At 40.1% G+C, this 15009-nt stretch overlaps 1 protein-coding gene across 1 annotated transcript; it reads right to left on the bottom strand.

Annotated features, from left to right (window-relative positions):
* Positions 1–673: 673 nt before the first annotated feature.
* TMEM184C (transmembrane protein 184C) lies at positions 674–10853 on the bottom strand. The gene is made up of 10 exons (XM_080588639.1): positions 10595–10853; positions 9979–10109; positions 9847–9883; positions 7881–8086; positions 7020–7094; positions 6050–6143; positions 4352–4464; positions 3581–3680; positions 2926–3097; positions 674–2461 (listed from the first exon to the last, which is right to left on the bottom strand). The coding sequence occupies exons 1-10, from the start codon at positions 10709–10711 to the stop codon at positions 2169–2171; spliced, it is 1338 nt and encodes a 445-aa protein (XP_080444765.1). The 5' UTR covers positions 10712–10853; the 3' UTR covers positions 674–2168.
* Positions 10854–15009: the final 4156 nt, after the last annotated feature.

The raw sequence follows: 15009 nt of genomic DNA on the forward strand, positions 1-15009 counted from the left end.
CCTAACATGGAATAGCTGAGTTTAACATAATTCTGGAAAGCTAAGCAATCTTAATTTTCACAGCAAGTGAACTGCTGTGGAAAAAGTCACTAAGACACTCAACTAGTTACTTTGCTCTCCACATCCCCACCCCATTACCATACCTGGTTATTTATACCTAACAGAAATAACCTTAACTATTTAAAAAAAAAATAGTTTGGTTTTTGAAAAGCTAGAGCATAATTGTTACTTAATGGTTACACTGGATGATCTTAGAGGTCTTTTCCAACCTAAGTGATTCTGCGAGGCACTCCCAGCAGTTCTCATCCTTCACATGGGTAAAAATGAGCATTGGTAGAAATCCTGTGCACATGCAAGAAATTAAGAGTAGTTTTAGTAGTAGCCATAGTGAGCAAAGAAGCCCCCAGGCCTTGCAAGCTTTTACAAGTTGTTTTTTTAATTATTCTTTAGAACACATCTGTGACAATAAAGGTGCCTAGAATCACACACAAATAAGTAGTTCTGATAAGCTCTAAGCAGGGATTCTCTTTTCAATATAAACCTTAAAATACTGAAACTACAAGCACATGTACTAGTTATACACACAATCCCCTCCCTCCGCAAAAAGGAGGGTTGTCTTCATTTGTCATTCACACTCAGAAATACTAGCAGTAAATCAAATTGAAAGAAAATGAACAGTTTAAATAAAATCTTTAATTGCTTATTTACAACAAAGGCAATGACTTGGCAATTGAAAAGTATGATTTGCACTTTCCCACTAGCTTCAGATACAGCAAGTACAGTCAACTATAAAATGCGCAGCCTAGTGAGTAAGGCGCGATATTTACATCACACTAGTACTGCAAAATAAGCACTTAAGATGAGTTCACTGTGACAGCCAGCAGTTAAGCATTTATCCAGTAAATGCTAACAATGCTGAAACAGAATCTTCAGATGTCACTTTATGTCAATGCTCTAGGTTTGTCAGATTGCAAACATGCAATAGTAATAAAAACCTGGTAATGGGATAAAAAAACTGATCATCTCAGTTTGTAAAAGGTTAAAATGTTTTGATAAAAGTGGTTTTTTCCTTGGTCTGAAATTTAATGATCCAGTAACTCCAGATTTAACTAGCTACTTAACTTTACCTTACCAAAGGTCTCTTCTGAGGGGGTACACAGAAATCAATTATTACATTTGAACAGGCTATACTAGAAGCATAGTACAGTAATCACAGACACAAATTTATGAATACAAATTACTACAGACATGTTAAGATGTTAAGTTTTAACAGCTTAAAAAATTTAAGTGTTAAAGAATTTATTGCAGCCAAAAATAAAGAAGTAAGTTTTGTTTTCAATTTTGTTTTTGACATTCTTTATTTTCCCCTTCCCACCTAAATATTTTATGGTAGTTACCATTTTAGAAGGATAGGAAAAAAACAGTCAAGTGTGAGTTATTAATTCAAAACCTATCTTCCTGGCTGTCTATTCTGAATGTAAAAGACCAACAAATTACAAGCTAGAAGAACAAGAGATATGCCAACTGTATGTTCTGGGCATGGAAGTTTGTGGTAAGACCTATAGGGAATGTTGCGTTGTTTTTTTCTTTATAGATTCTTTACAGATGCTCTGTAATTACCTTCATGAAGGAATTTTATTTAGCTATGCAGGAAAGGGAAAAAGATGGCATGTGCACAGAAGTTACCATGTCATCCACGCACCGTTCAGCCTTGTCCTATCATTAATAGGACAACCAAAACCAATATAAGGAGTCTTTGATACTGACCTCCTTAAATTACATTCTTGAAATTAACATTTCCCCCAGTAGTAGTATTTACAGTTCATGTTTAGAAGAGCATAGTATTTTTCAAGTTTCTTTCCTATTAATAGAAGTCAGTGTAGTTTTGCCATACCGTGTAACAGATATATAAACATTTAACAGTTTAAAGAGTTGATTCTTAGGTTTCTTCAGAAATTTTTACAGTATGCATGTTTTATATTCACAGGGTAGTCAGATACATCCATTATAGACTCAGAATTAAGATGTCAGTTACAGCCATATCCTCTTCCTGTCCGTGCAGTGGCCATTCCAAGCTACTCGACTTCCATCGCTAATAGCGTATGTTAACAGAAGGTGTGTGGCAAGTACAGAGCAGAATCGTTGACGCATTCAAAGAAAAGGCGAGTCTAACTTCTATCCGAAGCTTTCTCTAATAAGTTGCGCTCTAGTTCAGGTGACTCCTTAGTGTCTTGAATAGCAGGAGTGTTATAAATACCATCAACTGCAGGGACCATCGTTGGTGTTGTGAGAGGTGTCACAGTGTGTCCAAACCCCTGGTAATGACCCATGGGTGAAGATGGCATTGAAGAAGCATCAGAAATAGGGTCTTGAGTAGATGAAGACAGTAAACTTGTATGCTCGTTTTGTTCATGATCCTCAGCAAAAAATATTTTTCTTGGCTGGCCCAGAACCGTCCTTCCTAGAATTATGCCAAATGAAAACACATTTTAACACTTACAGCGATACACCAAGGTCTTCAAACACACAAACTTTAAAATAGCCATGTTAAATTAGAAGATTAGTCTTTGTTTTAGAAGAGTTTTACATGGGCATTGTTATCTTCAGTCAATAAAAGGATGTCTTTCCATTTGGGGGGGGGGGAGGGGCGGGAGAGGAAGACCTCCCCCTCCATTCTACCTAAAACATCTGAAACTCACACTGAGATACGTATATTTAAAAGAAAAATTAAAAACTAGACACTCAACTCAGGATTAGTGGGAAGAGCTAAGTGCCAGATATCCTATGAAATCCTGTAGGGATGCAGCTGCCATGAATTTTGTATGGGATGTTTTCAATGTACTATAGAGATGGCTAATAGTACAAAATGAAGCTGGAAAAATGCATACACTGCTAACAGATCATACAAATCTGTCTGTTACTCACCGACATTTCGAACCTGTTCTGATATATCTGCCCTTATATCAGAAATATCCCACATCGCAAGGAAAGAGTCGAAGCATGACCCTTCTTCAGCTTCTTGAACATAAGGTTTATAGGAGAAACTGTAGTGATGTGCAATAGCAGCCAGGAACATCTCAACACAAATGATAAAATCCTGCAACAAGGAGAGGTATTAATTAATACTTATCATTCATAACTAGAGAAAAATAGCTCCCAGGTTTCTTCTACCATTTAAAGACGGATAGCAATGGCACTGGGATGCTGACATCAGCTGCTTTTTCACTAGAGATTCTTGGCAGATAACAGAGCGCCACGTGTACTACGTACATACTGGAACAAGTCCTTGCTGGACAGACCGACTTGCTGAGAAGTGGAGAGTCAAAAAGAACCAGCTTTATAATGTACTCTTTTCAAGAACAGTCACAAGGACATCCAACAGAAGTATTTAATTGGGCCGCATTCCTCCCGCCCAACACATGGATATAGAAGTAGTGAGTAGAAACCTCACTTGGGGTGACCAGCTGAAATTTGGTCCAACTTTTAAATAATTCACTAAGATATGACAGTATTTGCTTGAAATCAGCTACGTCATCCTACATAAAGCAATTTCTCCTATGAAGTAATAGTCTGCTCCTACCTGTAGGCCTGTAGCCACAGCTTCCACACTTTGCCATTCCCAGGTGCGTTTCTCAGAAATAACGCCAACTTTCACCAGCAGTGCAATAAGCACAGCTTGCCTGTAAAGATTACTAATTGTTATTATCGTTGTAACAGTGGTGCCTGCAAACCACCAACCAAATCTGGTAAACAATGCGTGTTTGTACGTATACACATGTACGTATGTAGCAAGAATCTTATAAACAAACTTGCTGTTTGTATATTTAGAATTTAAAAGGAGAAAAACAAAATGAAGTAGGCTTGAAGAAAATCTTAATTCAACCATGGTCCTAAAGACCAACAGAGAAGACAGCCAAAGAAGAGTTTGTTGTTCCAGGTCTTTATTAGAACAAGTTGCTTCTCTATCAGGATGTTAAAGCAGCCCACAGAGTAACGGTCAACTAGTCAAATGCATTCACTCATTAGTAGCAAAGTGTGAGCAATGCTTAAAAAAATACAGAAAATAACTGAAAAGTTAAAAAAAATCATTTTGAAATAACTGCAAGTGAGGATTCTAAAATAAATTACGTTCTTGAGAGTCACCTTAAAAAACCACCAAGTCTGAACTCATCTCAAGTGAATGAGACTGCTGTGTCCAAAATACTGATACCCTTTTCCCCTTGCAGCACTTCACCAAGATTGTGGCTAGACATTTTGGAGCCTCTAACCTCAGTGATGCCAATCCAGCATTTTCTGTTCTTCTATGACCCCACTCTGAGTGAAAGAAGTAATGAGTAAATAATCCACTTACCAGAAAGACACAAAAACTACCATCTTCACACAAAGGAACTTGCCAACAGGTTGGATGGGGTTCAGTTCTTCACGTAGTACTTTATAAAACAGCACCAGACAGTACATAGCAAACTAACAGGGAAAAGAAACGAAGAAAAGCTTTAAAATCTTTGAAATCCTTGTTTATTTTGAGATGTTTCACATCATCTCTCCAGTTCCAAAAATACCACAGTGTGATGCAAACTTAAGAAGCTATTTTAGAAAGGAAATTCTGGACTTATTGAATCTCTGTCCTTATTGTGTTAAAGCAGAATTATTTTTTTTGCCTGAAATTGTGTTTCTGAAACGTATCATATTGTCAGACAAAGACTGAGGTCATCTGTCTACAAACTAAAACAAGGCATAGGAAGCTCCCATAAGATCTTTTCAATGCCAAGTGCAGCTCTACAGAAAATGGCATAAAAAGTGGGTGTTCTCTCAGGCTTCTGTTAAGGATGCCTGAAAGGTTCTTTCTATGAGAAAAGAGGCAAGGAATACAACCTTCATTGCGAAACTGAGCAATCTGAACTGCAAGCAACCAAACTAATGTATAGCCAAACAAAAGTAATTGATCTCCCCTTTTCATGGACATTCTTCTAGCCTATTACTGCAATTTTTTTTAAGCAATCGTGTCACCCTGGACACAAAGAAGCATGTGCTGCTGCTGGGACTGCTGTCACAGCGGAAAGCAGTTACAGCTCATTCTGTAACAGTCACCCAACAAACACAGCTGTGGCAGCCAGAGGACACCCTGATCAGATGGGATGTCATGCTGTTATGGTATCTGCTGCTGTTGCCAGAGGTGCTGCAGCAGTTCACGTGTAACGTGCTCTAGGTGAAGCAGCAAATGATTCCTCCACTTTCCTAGCCAGCCACCAAATGCCCTTTCTGACCTCCAAGATGAAATTTCCAGGCCTACAGGCTGACATCTTACCCTTTCCCCATCACGTGGCAGCTGAGCCAAGAGCCTTCTGGCTACTGCAGTCAGGGGCTTTCACACTGGAACAACTTCCCCTCTCTAAAACGCACATGCTCCAAGTCTCTTAGGGGTAATTTCAAATTAAAAGCTAAATTGCCATGGACTCCTGAGTATCCCTTTTCCTTAAAATCCAAATACTGGCTAGAGAGACAAGAAAACCTTACAATTAGGCAGTCTTTTTCCTTCAAAGACCAGGTGTTAGGCTAGCATCTCTGTACTGTGTGCATGGCTTCTGTTTTTTCTGTCAAGGCTGTTACCACTAGCTTTGCAACAGTATTTTTAACAAAGCCGCAGGGATTCTCTGTATGTGTGCTGGGAGGAAGCTAGCAAGGTGAGTGGAGTCTTGTCATCTGCAGAGGGGAAAAGTTTGCAGCTGTAGCATGCCTGGGGTCTGACAACTTCATCAAGTAGTTTGGGGTAGAGAGGTGGGACACTAGTGATTTATTGAGCTTATAAGTCAAAATAATGTCTAAAGACTAAAGTCTAAAGTTTAATAAAGTCTAAAATAAAATTTTAGATCGTTGTCCTAGCGTTCTGTACAGAGTATTTAAAAGATAAGAAGAACAAGAATTAGAATGAAATATTCTACCTATAAGAATTACCAGACATTCATGCAATTACTCTCAACAGTTCACATAAGAAGAATTACATAATACTAACATGACTTAAAAGAGCAAAAGATATACTTCTGATACTCACTAGCTGTGACATGTTGTTAAGTATAACCAAGTAAGTCCAAGCATTGTTGAAGCTGAAGTTTCCTTCGTCGTACACGTCCACTAGCTCACAAATTCTGAAAGAATTTTTAGAATTAATCACAACATAGTACACTAACACTTTCTTGAAATGCTAAACCTTCATCACATCAATTAACTATTAGAATCCAAAATCTGTTTTGATACTAAAATACGAGCAATAGGGGTCTGCAAAAGAATCACTTTCCAACAGTATATTAAGTTTATATTGTATTTTTCCCAGAAGAAACAATGTTTGAATGTCATAATATATATAGGTAAGTCATTTTTTTTTATTTTTAGCCCAAAAAAGGAGAATGAAAATGCAGGGCTAACATATCCCATTGCTGAAGGGGATATTTATTTACATGGATATTCTTTGTGAATAACAACTTTTTCACAGTCCCACAGAATTAACAGCACTGATCATCAATACAAAGTTTGTGAAAGTAAGCTTTAAACATCAACATGCAGAACTGCCTGCTATTCCTTTACAACAATAAATTGTATGTACAAAGGCATAAAGTCAGGCTTATCACATGCAAAGTTTAGTAAAATTTTAAAAGTTTTGTGAAACTTGGCATTAAAAACACCCAGTTGTTAAAACCAGAGAAGAAGTAGGAGGAAAAGAAGACTCTAAGAGATTGGTGCTCTAAAACATCTTTCCCACATAAACAGTACTTTACATCCTCCCCCACTTCTTTCAGCAGCAGGCATTAACTATTTATTATTTCAATTCTGCAAATAGTCATTTGCAATAGAAGCCATAAAGAAACCAAAGGCTGATGCAAATTGCTGGGACCCATTTAGAACGTAACACAACTAGTCTGCTTTCAAGCTGCATTGATTCAATACAAAGGGCACGAAAATTCTTTCCAGTGTAACTCAAAATTACGTTCTGAAGGCCAAGGTTAATTATTTATGAGCGTACTTACAAAGCAATAATGGTGGTAAATGGTCTGACAACAGTGTACTGCAAAACACCCAGTTTACATCTAAATAATAAAACTCTGCAAGAGAAACAAAAAATTCATTGTACAAGAATTTAAAGACAATTCACTTATGGAAATGTCCTGTTCTCAGGGGTTTCACTATTTCACAGTAATTTCAACTTAGCTTACTTCCAGGACTTCAGGCTACAGTTTACAGTGTGTATAAGCACAATGGAATAGACCTTTATAGATCCATACAAGAAAATACTCGGTGATACACTTCCAGCTATGGAAAGATTCTGTCTGGGCTGAACAAAGAGAATGAAATTTTCACTTCAAGGATGTTTCGGAATCACATTCATAGTTTGTCTTTAACATTAAAGCAACTTCATGAAAATCTCTTGAGAGAGAAGGAAAACTTATTATGCTGCTCATCAGAGTAAACATGCAGAAACAAGCAGCTCATGGGCATATGGATTTTCTTTCCTCCCTCAGGTGTGGAAACAATATGCTATATGGCATCACCGAGTCAACGTGAGGTTTGTGGCAAACATTCTATGACAGCAAAAAAAGCAAATTCCAAGAGACCTTTTCCCAATATTTTTCAAAAATATCAAATCATTCTCCAGCATCAGGTGCTGAACAATGTATGTTAGTAACTACATGTAATTTCTAGGATGTTTTACAGCTAGATCAAAACATGTTCACAGTTGCTTTCAGTAGGAGTTCATCACTGATAAACAAAATGCGTGCAAACCACAAACAGACCAGTGCCAAGCAACAACAACAGTCATATTACTAAATATTAAAACATTTGTATCTGATAACACAGCTTAAAATTGTAAGGTGCCATCATATACTCACTCTCCCATAGCCCACGACGGACAACAACACAGGGGAGGCAGATGTCTCTGCTGATCTTTTGCTTCTATTATTAATACAAGGTTTGGATACCGGTTGGTTAGGTAATTTGAAAGAAAAACCATAAAATTATAGATGACATAAGCTTCATAGCATTCTCGACATGTATCCACATATATTGCAATGTTGGGGTATTTCAAAGCTATCCACTGCAAGAAGAGAGGTACACAAAAGTTACGTGCAAGTAAGGCAAAAGCGATTCCAATGACAACACTGGCTGCCTAGTTCAGCCAGACACGCTTCACTAGGCAGGAGGCAGTCAATAAAATAAACTTGAAGTTTTTGTCTAGTAAGAGCGTGATGCTACAGCTAGAAAGCAGCATACAGTAAAAATACAAGTGGAACTTCAGATTGCATCTCTGCTGCTTCAAATGAAAGCAGGCTTAAAGCACTGCACGAGAGGCTCTCTGTATCTCTCCCAACACAATGCAGTCTTCAATTTAAAAGTAACTGTGGAGATGGTTCCCCATGCATGACCTACTCCTATCAGGAGGGGACAAGAAACAGTCTCCTGAAGTATGAAGTTCATTTCCTATGTAATGCATAAATGTTTGCTCCAGCATGTTTGCAAAATATATGAAGACAGCAGCTGATTAGCTTTCAAGTGGTAGTCATCGCTCCAACCTAAGCATTTCAGACAGAAAATTGCTTTTTGTTTTTGTCTGGCAAAACTGTAATTATGGATCAGCTGCCAGAGCTTTCCATTTTTTATTTTTATTTGAGTATTACTCTGTTCTTGAACTGTTAAGTGCAGCCTGTGCAAGTGGTTTACTTCATTTTATTGGTTTGTGTTTTGTCTCCCAAACAGGGGCAGGTATTTTGAGTTTACTGTGCTTCCCTAGGTTGTAGTGGTATGAATGTTGTGCCTTCTCAGACCTTCTTATTCGAACTTCAGGAAGATGCTTGGCTTCCTCATTGCAGTTAGGAAATACTAGAGATGGCAGCTACTACAACATCTTTGTGGAGCACGTGATGCTGCATCACAAACTGAACCTGAGAATTTTATGTTCAGCTCAGATTCTATGCTCTAGGAGAACACCATACTTGCAGCAACACCCATAGGATCCCAGAGTTTGGGGAAAGATTTAAATACCTGCCAGAAATGCCCTTGGGCCCTGGCTAGAGCTCACGTAATTAGCTGGCATTTTACTTCCAAAGAAAATTTCCGTGCTTGAAATTGAAATGTCAATCTGAGGTAGTTGATATTCCCCACGTGAAACAGATAGTGTTGCCTCCTCTACCCTCCTTTTCCCCCGTCACTAAATCCCACTCTTTGAAAAAAAAAAAAGTTCCTGAAAACCTATCTTCTATGGGAGAAATGTAAGTACTTGCAATGCCAGGAGGTGATGACAACATGTAAACACACATCCTGTACAATCTACGGATTTAGCGCGCTGCTTAGCTGTAGCTCAAGCCATCTCTATGCATGGAGCCACAGGTGGCACACTTAGACGAACAATATCTGGTATGGCAGAACCCGTCATATAAAAGTACTGAGAAGTGTTTTTTTTCTGGGATCTTGTCCTTCATCCCCTGATGCAATAAGGAAGAATGTAAGCACTAAACGTATCTCAAAGCACTGAGCATATCTGGTCAAGAGGTTTCCAGTTCAGCTCTTACTGAAGGTGGAAGGACCAAAAGCAAGCACTTATCCCCATTTCTACATCGGTCATAAGGGGTATTCAACAACTGAGAGGGTTAAGATGGGGTTGCAAAAGTAATCCCACAAGATCCACGACAAGCTCGTAATATCGTTAGAACTACGCTTCTGATGTACTCTGTAAACAGGAGTGAAAAGAAGTTTCTAGGACCATGGCTCTCCATGCAGCATTCTCTGCTGTGACACCGTTTTCCCTCACCCCCACAGCAAACAGTTTTACGGGGCTGTTACCAGTAAGAGGACACTTACACTGTCTAAACTGTAAATCGGCACCATCCACAGAATCCTGTCACAATAACAAAAGAACATTCAATTACTAGACGTACTTTTAATCCGAATCAAATTCGACATTTGCAGCAGAGGTAAAAGGCGAAACGCTACCTTATTATCGGTTTCTGCAGCTCAGGCTGAGTGTAATGGACGAGGTGCTGCAGTATTCCCCAGAGAGAGATGGGTATGGTCATGAGGAGAAATATCCCGGCGATAAACCATGCCTTGGTGTGGATGCCAACCTCGAAGAGAAAGAGCGGGATGTCAAAGTTTTGGCGTTAATCGTTTTAAGTACTAGTAGTATAGCATGAAAAATGTGTTTGTTTTTTTTTAAAAGTGTTGGTAGTATAATAAGAAAAATGTATTTTTTATATTGCTAATGTTGAGTTTTAAGACGGATATCCGGTATACGTTGCGATAGTTTTTCTGCACCTCCTTTTGCGGTACCTGATTCCCAACGTCCCCCCCGGCTACCTGTTGATCTGAGCACCTCACTTAAAAGCCAAGGATGGGAAATCTGAACGAAAACACCGGCTCCCTTCAACACGTTTTAGGAATTAACACTTCAGCGCTGCCCTGAGCGGCACCAGCGGCGGAGGGGAGCCTCTCCCGCACCCCGCCGGCCCCCGGGCAGGCAGCGAGGCGGCTGCCGTGTGGGGCCGAGGGGACGAGGGGCCGAGGGGACGAGGGGCCGAGGCCCCGCCGCCCCCCCCCAACGGCCGCTCACCTCCAGCTTCTGCAGCTCCCAGACGCAGAGCGGCACCACCACCAGCAGCCCCACGATGTACAGCAGCACCACCAGCGGCCGGATCCAGCGCCGCCAGTTGCCGCAGGTGCACGGCATGGCCGCCAGCCCTCATCTGCCGCGCCCAGAGGTGACAGAGCGGCACCGCGACAGGGCGCGACAGGGCGCGACAGGGCGCGACACTGCCCGGCCCGGCCCGGCCCGCCGCCACTCACCGCCCCCCGCCACACTTCCGCCCCGCCCCGCTTCCGGCTTCGCCCCCTCCTCGCCCAGCCCGGCGCCCATTGGCTGCTCGCCACGCCCGTCGCGGGTGCCCTGCCCCGCAGAATGGTTGCTTCCACCTACCCCCCCCCCCCCCCAGCCGGCAGCAATGGGCTCTCCCGCAGTGCCGAGGCGCGCCTGGGGAGGTGGCGCGCGCTGCTGGCAGGTGCACTCGGGCGCGCGCGGCGGGGACCGTTATTTCCGTTACTGCCGTTATTCCCGTCAGTTAATCGCACTATTCCCGTCCTGACACGACGCCACCGGAGCACACCCGAGTGACACAAAATACATACTAAGCTTCTAAGCGTTTGCTGGGCGTTTGTTCGTCAGACTTACTGAGCGCCTCTTGAGGGCTGCCGAAACGCCCCTTAGCTCCGCAGCGGTCACTGACAGGGCACGGGGCGCTGAGCTGCGTGAGGACCGCGGGTGGTGCTCAGCCCAATGTCCAAGGGAAAGGCAGCTCTTAAGTCCTCAGGAGACAAAAGCAGACTCTTAAACGTTTGAGGTGTGACTAAGGAGTGTGTGCTGCAAGGAGCCACGTGGAGGATGAGGTACTAAGTAACAGTAACGTGGGGTCTCTCTGTGTAAATCTCTGATTTATTTATTTATTCATTTTTAATGTCTGCAGCAATTGTTTGCCCAGCCTTTCCACTCTTAATTTACCAATGCCCCAGACGTTTATTGAAATAGTGAAGCTATGTAGTTTTCTTAATATTCACAATACTCTGTATTGTGGAAATGACTGAAAATGTATTTCCATTGGATGGATGCAACCTGAAAGGAAAATTCCTATTCAGTAAATGGCAAAACCCTTCAAACTTCTCAGACTGCTTCTCGCAGAACCGACATAACCAGTAGCGTGGGGCCAGAGGCCTGTTTCCAAGACCTCTTTTTGCCCTTGCCATGCTCCACAGCTGTGGCACCTAATGGTTCGTGAGGACACCTGGCTGAGGCGGCAGCTCAGCTCAGACAGAAGCGTTCAGTTCTTTGTCATTTCAGTTCTAAGCTGCCGAAGCAACAGTTCCTCATCTCCTCCAAGGAGATGAAGATGTGGCTGAATTCAGCCCCAAAACCAACAGCCAAACTATGTTGGTTTAGCCAGAAATGGAGACTGTGGTAATGGGCTATTAAATTTTCCTTCCCCATCCTATGTCTTAGGAGGCAAAGCAAGCTAAGGTAGCAGTGATACCCTCAGTAAGTGGTAGGCTCCCCTACAAGTGAGGGCAGAGTTCTGTGATCCTTTCGTTTCTGCCTGGTTATCATCCGTTTCCTTTAGCTTACTACTTCTATTTCCTTCCATTGTGTAGAGTTTAGAAGAATGATCTGAATTAGTTAGCCATGACCACATTAAGTAAAAAGCCTGATATTTCAATTGCCATTTCTCAATTTTTCTACTGGTCAATGAATTAGCTGCAAATTTGGTTTTAATGTTTAAGGATAGAAAACAGTTTAACAAAACTGAAAGATCATCTCTGCATTACAGATAAAATAAAAATTCAGTAGAATTTGCTCAAGGTTATGGCAGACTTGTGAACAGAATTTTGTTCACTGATACTGGCACTAAATAATTCTTCCCATATTGTTTTGAGCTGAAATACTACAATTCTATATTGTATTACCAAGTTAGTGCTCAGGTGCCTATTCTGCAAAACCTTTGGTCTTAGTACGTAACAAATTCTTGATGGTACAAGAAGTATGTCAATCAGAAGCTACCAAACTCAGTCATAGTGAATGATGAAAAGTATCTAAATATAAATACTTTTCTTAAGCATGTTACAGACATAAAAGCAAATATTTCCAGCATTTCCAGAAAAGCAGACAACACAAATGCTGAAATACTAGAAATAACTACAATAACTTATCTGTAAATAATATATCTACAATGACGGGAAACATTTTATATCACTAATGAATAAGCACGTTGTTTACAAAACATTTCGGGTTTTTTAAATTTCTCCAGTAACTGGTACATTGAAAGCAAAGCACTGTTGTTTTGTTTTGTTGTTTTGTTTTTAACTTCCCTAAGAATATCAAGCCGAGAGATGGTCCCTTAGTGATGTTCTTGGTTCTTGTATCGTTTGTGGTACTTTGGGGTTTCTTCAGCACTAACTGACCTAAAAAATCCTTGGGGAGAATTTCAACACTTAACAGACTTGAAATCATGTTTTCGGCTTATCCGGTCTTTTTTCAGTTTACTCATATTTTGTGTGCTTGCCTCAGGTTCCAAAGTAGACTTCTTTACAAGAACAAATCACGTTTCTTTATAATCAGATTTCTTAGAAAGCAAAATTTAACACAATTGTGTTATGTCTTTGCTGGCCTGACCTCCCCCTCTAGCAAACTCCAACATATGTTCCTTTACGTTTTTTGAAGGCTGGTAAAGGAGAAGCAGCCGAACTAATGCTTAGCTTTATCCTCCAGAAGGAAAGGAGCCTCACTTTACACATACTGCTGTCACAAGAATACTCACTGGTCAGTCACTGTGGGTTGGTTTTAATTAATATTACATTAGAAGAATGTTGGACTAGAGAACCTCATAAATATTTTCAGCCCTGCTGTCAGATTTCATGTGGTGCCCCAGGGGACTGGTATGCGAGTCTGATTCTATGCAAGAAATGTAATAAGGTTATTAACTTGGGCACCCCTCTCCAGTGGTAGCTGTTACATAAAGGCATGCTGTAAATTTGTAAGTAAATATAATTCCTGAAAAAATGTTAAAGAAATGCATTTCTGCAAGTAGATTCTTTTGCATACTTTCAGAAAGTTTTTGTACAAAATATATCAGAAGTAGATAGCTTTTTTAAGCAGAAATCTGAAGCTTTATATATTTTTACAGTATAAAGGGAAAACAGGTTTTCTACTAATTCAGGTCAAAATAACTGAGCAAGTAGTGCTCAAGCAACTTTGAAAAATGCCAGCACTTTCCTAGGATATGTAAATAGGAACGTCTTTCATGGGAGAGGGGAAACAATCGTTCTGTTCTACTTAACTGTAGTAAGTCTATTGTGCATGAGGGGAAAAAAAAAAAAGGTGTCTCAGTTACACTGGGAAGCAGCTAGCATGATCAGAAGTTTAAAATACAAATTCTGCCAGGAAATAATAAAATAATTGTGTTTAGAGAAGTCTTAAAGGAAACATGATAAATGTATAAGCAAAGATAAAAATTGTATTCCATTATTTTTGATGTAGATATCACAAACATGCTGAAACTGCAGCTAGGGGAATTGGGGCATTTAAGCACTGGAACACGTTAGTTTCTGTGATGCCCAACATTGAAGTTTCTTGTTCGGAATCTACTTCATGTCTCAGAACTTATTATTATTATTTTTTGATCAGAAAGAGGAACTGTTCTTGTCTGTGGGGTACTATTGTTATGTTGTGTCTCTACGAAATACCTTTTCCACCACTGTTTTTTAACAGAAATGAGGACACATTCTATCTCTGTTGCGCCAAGCTTCCATTGTAAAGAACCAATTCCACTTCTAAAATAACTTCATAACCAAAACGATTTTGTAACAGAAGTGAATGTGTGTTGATAATATGTCCCTCAAAATGTAGCATTATGGTGAGATCGTAGTTATAAACATTCTTGTCTCCCAGTCTTGTTTCAGCACCACAGGAAATACAAGCTATATGAATTCATATCCTCACACATGAATTTATAATTTTTCAAAGTATTGTGCACTGAGAGAAAAGATCACTTTTCCAAGTGTTGTATGGGTTTTCAGTGAACTAGCACTATGGTTTGGGACTAGTGCTGTCTCCAGAACACACACAAAACCCCTTGTTTTCAGTAAGAGGATGCGCGTGAAATACTACTAAAAACCGAGCTGACAGGGTTCATCTTCACTAACTATTAAGGCTTTTAATAGCAGAGAAAAGAGCAACAAAGCTACCCTCCAGAAGTTGGAGGTAGCAGCTGTACTAGTAGCATTCTCCACTACTGGAAGGACCGATGTGTTGACTGATTGACTGTTGATGTCAATCATTATGTACATTCTGCTCTCATGAATTTCAAATTTATTTAAAAGAGTTATGTCAAAACATAATAAACTGGGATTATTCCTTACTATATGGAAACCTATAAATAATTTACTAAATTAAAATAGCAAAGAAAATAGACTATTTTATAATTG

Source organism: Anser brachyrhynchus (genome assembly GCF_964034855.1).
Source record: "Anser brachyrhynchus genome assembly, chromosome: 4".
Taxonomy (NCBI): domain Eukaryota; kingdom Metazoa; phylum Chordata; class Aves; order Anseriformes; family Anatidae; genus Anser; species Anser brachyrhynchus.